The 721-nt window shown below is 35.8% G+C and overlaps 1 protein-coding gene across 1 annotated transcript in view; it reads left to right on the top strand.

Annotated features, from left to right (window-relative positions):
* The window catches only part of LOC107293492 (bifunctional epoxide hydrolase 2), a gene marked incomplete at its 3' end in the record, with an annotated part of 13127 nt that extends 12770 nt beyond the window's left edge, over window positions 1-357 (top strand). Inside the window, exon 5 of the mRNA XM_015822645.1 lies at window positions 235-357. Within this exon, the coding sequence (XP_015678131.1) occupies window positions 235-357 (123 nt within the window). The remainder of the gene's footprint in view (window positions 1-234) is intronic.
* Window positions 358-721: the final 364 nt, after the last annotated feature.

Genomic DNA, 721 nt, shown 5'->3' with positions numbered 1-721 from the left:
AAGTGTCAAATTTGGAGCTTTAAGTCCTCCACGTTCTCTAACATCTTGAATAATCTTAAATTTAACCCTCGCTTTCTTGCCCTCCCAGATGAAGCGATTCAAATCTCTCTGCCATTCTTTCAAGTTAAGTTCATTTTTTAAAATAGGTAACATCTGAAATAGAAAAAGAAACTTAGGTAAAATGTTCATTTTGATGGCCACCTGCAGCAGATCTTGATTCTTTCTTCACTTTAGGTTATTTTTCTGGATGACATTGGTGCAAACTTAAAGCCTGCTCAGAAGATGGGGATGACAACAATCCTGGTGAAAGATGCTGATTCTGCTTTGAAGCAGCTTCAAGATCTGACGGGGGTTCAGGTAAGTGGTCCTTATCTTGGCTTTGGTATGAGCAGTTTCTTTGATCTCATATGGATCTGTTTTTCAATCTTTGCTACAGGGTTGTTACAAATAAGCAAATCAAGAGAACAAACTTTTAAAGCTTTCTTCAAAGCAAAGATAGGAAGGCCCACTATATTTTTTTTTCAGGCATGAATTCCACAGATTAGGAATTATGGAACAACTACAAAGCGTTTTGGTGCATTTTATTGATTTGGAAAATGAAGTCAATAATTAGAGTGATTAGAGTCGTCTTAAAACTGTATCCAGATTTGTATTGTAAAGGAGTGGGAAGTCCTCTAGATAATTTGGATCCAAAATATTTAGGGCATTAATAATCAAAAAC

Source organism: Protobothrops mucrosquamatus, unplaced genomic scaffold (genome assembly GCF_001527695.2).
Source record: "Protobothrops mucrosquamatus isolate PMUCROS unplaced genomic scaffold, P.Mucros_1.0 scaffold1633, whole genome shotgun sequence".
Classification (NCBI taxonomy): Eukaryota; Metazoa; Chordata; class Lepidosauria; order Squamata; family Viperidae; genus Protobothrops; species Protobothrops mucrosquamatus.
This window is presented reverse-complemented; position numbering and strand designations above follow the sequence as displayed.